The sequence below is a fragment of the Henckelia pumila genome, chromosome 3, assembly GCF_033568475.1.
Source record: "Henckelia pumila isolate YLH828 chromosome 3, ASM3356847v2, whole genome shotgun sequence".
In the NCBI taxonomy this organism is placed as follows: Eukaryota; Viridiplantae; Streptophyta; class Magnoliopsida; order Lamiales; family Gesneriaceae; genus Henckelia; species Henckelia pumila.
The window spans coordinates 91,786,983-91,791,627 of record NC_133122.1 but is presented as its reverse complement, the minus strand read 5'-3'; the positions used below and the strand labels follow the sequence as shown (position 1 = coordinate 91,791,627).

At 36.7% G+C, this 4,645-nt stretch overlaps 1 protein-coding gene across 1 annotated transcript; it reads right to left on the bottom strand.

The window, feature by feature from the left end:
* Positions 1 to 1,036: 1,036 nt before the first annotated feature.
* LOC140891432 (F-box/kelch-repeat protein At1g57790-like) lies at positions 1,037 to 3,727 on the bottom strand. Its single transcript, XM_073299913.1, has 2 exons — positions 3,572 to 3,727; positions 1,037 to 2,391 (listed from the first exon to the last, which is right to left on the bottom strand). The coding sequence occupies exons 1-2, from the start codon at positions 3,601 to 3,603 to the stop codon at positions 1,302 to 1,304; spliced, it is 1,122 nt and encodes a 373-aa protein (XP_073156014.1). The 5' UTR covers positions 3,604 to 3,727; the 3' UTR covers positions 1,037 to 1,301.
* Positions 3,728 to 4,645: the final 918 nt, after the last annotated feature.

Genomic DNA, 4,645 nt, shown 5'->3' with positions numbered 1-4,645 from the left:
CACATTGCAAGTTGTGAAGCTTAAATCAGACGATATCTAATGACTGTTACCAAAAAAAAATTCTCCACTATAGTAACCGGTCGAGTGAGACATCTATTGCTGGGGCTGGCGAATAGATCTCTTCGATAAACAAAGGTCAATCGATATCACTAGGATGGTAGGTATCAGGCGAGTGCTCTACTGCTTGAAATCGGGTGAGCACTATATTGCTTGAAACCGAACAAGCACTCTAGAAGTCTTCAAAAAGAGTGGTCGAGTACCTGAATTACAAAACAAAACAGTTAGATCTTCTACAATGAAATATTGTTTGTTATCAATAAAATTAAAGGACCTGACATATATTTTAAAATGTCATAAAGATCATGGGTATTTTTAAAATTATGATTTAAAATAGGTTAGAAAAATTAATTTCTTTTTTTTTAATCTGTATCAGAACTACTTTCTATACAGGTTCATGAGTCGTCTCACTCTTCTTGTTAGACCGAAAGATATTTGTGACGTGACCAAAAAAGTGGTTTCCATTTAATAAGAACTAAAGATAAGATTTTTATTGTTATCGTAAGAATATGAAATAAAATATGTAGTAAAGATGATATTGAAGAAACTGTGATTTCTTAAAAATTAGGATTATAATTTATGTTGTTTTACGGGTCAACTCGTATTGACTCGCCACAGCTCTCCATGGAATAGATTGTGTACGCTAGAACTTGAAATACGCAGGATTTTGTGAAATGGAGTGGTTCTTCATACTATTTCGACAAGTTATATTGCTATCAAATCCGATTCCCACAAAGGCCCTCCTGAGTGGTTCAAGCAAAACAAGACTTTTCAAAATTTTCACCCTCGTGTGAACTTGAAGTAGGGGGGTGGTATGAAATCTAACTTCAAAATGATATCCAGATATGCTTAATCAGGCAGAAGAACAAACATACTAGAAAATGGTGATGAAGACTGAAGATTGGAAGCAATTTTGTTGATGGGTTTCATTAATTCAACAAAAAAATTATATTATAAACTGGAAATGGAAGAATGAGGATGCGAGGTGATCAACAAAAATAGTAAGAGATGGTAATGTAATAATCACCTAAACTTGAAATTATTGTTTTACACTACTTGCTGTCCTCGGGTCTCTAATTTACATTAACCTGAGACAACTGAAACATGAAATACACATAAAAATGTCATAGACAGAAACATACATAATGGATTTTGTCCCTAGTGACCTTACAACAGCAACAAGCAAAGTTACACATGAAAATCTCACAATTCATAAACGTACTTGCCATTGTAACAGCTGACCTTTAAAGAAAAGTCGAAATGTCTTCCGGGGGTTCGATCCAAATGCTCTCGAAAGGATCTTGTTCCCCCCAATCGTAACACTGCTTCCGGGGAAAATACCTACCCTTGTCGAGTGAATAAGAAACACAGCGTTTCCCATAAAACCGAACCTTCGAGAAATAAACATTATTCCTCAGACTTCCGAGAAGATCTATCCTCGCATGGGAAGATAAAAAGTTTGCAAAAAGAGTCATCCCTCCTAAACTTTCCATCTCAACCCACGCTTTATTCGCCTGGTCTAGCTTATATATGACCGGGTTTACAGCCGAGCAAGTGTATATAGCGAAGATATCGCCATTGTGTTCCGCCATAAATTTGCCTTTCCACCAGTTCTTGACAAAAAAATTTTCCGGACATTTAGGTGGAGGCACAGTATGGACTGCCCAAGTATTCTTCTCAGGGCTATAAACCCCTAGCCAACCAGTAAGACTCAAACAATAGAAAAGACCCTTGCAAAAGACGAGCTTATTCCAAACACTACTAACGAATGGGAGTCGGTTTTGGTAATTTACCGTATTCCACTCAGTTGCTCCGGGATTACACGTACTAACTGCAACAACAGTTGGGCTAACATGTTTTACCGTAAAAAGGACACAGCTGGGACATGTTGGGGCAGCAGAAAAAGCAACTATTTGATAAGTTAGTTCTAATCTAGGCAATTTGATTAACTCCCGAGTATAAGGGCAGAAGAAGAACACACGGTGAGTTCTAGGCTTGTAGAGAAGTAGCCAACCATCCTTAGCATAGCAAATCCTTGAGGTACGTAGCTCTGGCAACTCAAGCCAGTATGTCTTGCGTTGAGAAGGGTCATAGAATTCATACAAGTCCCCAAACTTGGGAAAGAACATAAGCCAGGGAGGCTTATTTGCCATTCTGACAGAGATTGCAACAGAAAGCCATCTTTTGCAAACAGCAGAAGCACGAACATTATCTTTCAAGGATAACCGAGAAACAATCAGTTCCAAAAGCTCCGTCGGAAGTTCAGATTGTGAATATTGTTCATATGGCTGCTCTCTTGAAACTCGTCGGCTGCCTTTGATTGTTTCAGCCAATCTACATACATGATATGAAATAAGCTCCAACATAATGAAATTGGAAGGGTAAACAAGATATTTTCTGTTTTATTTTTAGCAATTTCTGATCTTATTTGATCATTTCAACAATTTCTGATCTAAGTGGACCTCTGAATACGATACGAACTAAAACATGAAATTCTGATTACCAGCTTTGATGCTCTTCGAGGTCCAAATAAAGAATACTACTCAGTGAAGAGAGCCGTGACAAAGAAAAATGAATAAAATGCACAAAAACCCCAAAACAAATCTTTAAATATCATCAGGAGAAGAAAGTTTAAAAGCGCAAATTCTTCTAAAAAAATATTTATATATGAAAGTTGAATGACGTCCAACTGGGGCCCCAAAACAAATGTGTCAAGAAATACCAATTTGCATGATAAGTCGAATATTATTATTGTACAACTTATATAAAGAATCTGCACACCAAATATGATCAATCATTGCTTATGCAGACAAACTCGGGTGATATATTGAATCTAGTGGCCTGGATTTGCAATGATTATACAAAAAACTCAGGTAATTTCTTTACTCTAACGGCTGGATGCACTCAAACACCCACGAACCGGATGCAGTAGGTACAAATCTAGGCTAACCGTTCTGTATAGCTGTTAGTTTCCAAATAAAATCCATTTGCCCAACCCAGAACAAAACAAAATGATCTTGAACAGCCAAGGGCAGTATGCCCATATACCTAAAACAGCAACAAGCACATCACTGCATTTCTCTCATGAGAACAATGAGTCTCCAAACATGAATACCCATTTGATAGAAGGTATTGAATTCTACAGAAAAATTTTAAGTCCGGCTTGAAATGGCACAACAATTCAATAGATCCGGAACACAAGAAAATCCAATATCCCATAGGGTATAGCAAGAGTTTGTTGCTAAATTAAAGTACTCCATAATTCACTCAACCTCATTTCCTCAAACGCCCAAACCTAACATCATATATTCATAATTTAGCATCAATTAACGGCCCAACAGATACCTAAGTGAAGAAATTCAATCGTGAGTGCTCAATTACGTTTAAAACGAATAAATCTTGGTAAAGGTAGTGAACAAATGAGGTTTTCATCTACTGAGGAATAACATCTAAACAAAATGAATTCAGCAGTTAAGTAAACAAAAAACTGGCAATATCAAACAAAGAAACTTACGATTTCAATTTTTTCCTTCTTCTTCCAGCCATTATCAGGAGAACCCAGATGGAATTGCAACAGAATTACACTTTTCCAATCGGTGAGTTAAAAAAGGGAATAGGGGGAAGGGTGCGAAATGAAACGAGGGTAAAAGAGGAGAATGATTGGTGTCAGAGCGTGAGAGTGCTACCAAAACCCCTTACCTTAACACGTGTGGCTGTTGGGGTGGTGTCCTATTCGGTGTCACGGTGGCGTATTGTTTTAAATTATCCGCCAATTGTTTCCAGCCACGTGGAAAATAAAAATTTTACGGTTCTAATCGGTTAATGGGACTAGAATGAGTTTTTTTCCCCTTGATGATAACCCTCTCAAAAAAAAAAAAAAAAAAACACTCTCTCTTGTGGTATCTACATAGATAAAAGATAATCATTTATAATAAGAATTTATCTATAACATTTACCTTTAGACGATTGTTTGTAGAAAGGGATGTAAACGAATCGAACTGTTCGCAAGCTATTTGGAGCTCGCCTCGGTAGAAAGCTCGTTCGAGCTCGTTCGATAAGCTTATCGAGCCGAGCCCGAGCTTGATTTTGAGTTCGAAAATTTTCACGAGCCGAGCTTGAGTTTAAGGATGTTCGGCTCGTGAGCTCTCTAACATGTTTGTTAATAGGTTCGGGAGCCCGAGCTTGGGCTCGGGCTCGGCTCGTTTAGGAAGTTCGCTATTATGGACTCGAGCTCGACTCGTTTAGGAGGCTCGCGAGCTCCAGCTTGAGCTTGGTTCGCTTCGGAGGCTCACGAATATGTTCATTTAATTTATGTGGCTTTATCTTATTTGAGTTTTAGTGGACAAACAAAAAATATTAATATTAATGCAAATGACATGATTAGAACATAATACTGTGTTGAAATAAAGATGAATTTATAATATATATGATGTAGCCACAATTTATATTTTATTTTAACTTTAAAATCATTGTATTAAAATTCTCTTAAAAATACAATAAATAAAATATTTATATGTGCAATATTACTAATGAATGATAATTCAATCAATACATTTTTAAAGAATTGAAATAAAAATTTTATTTAAAA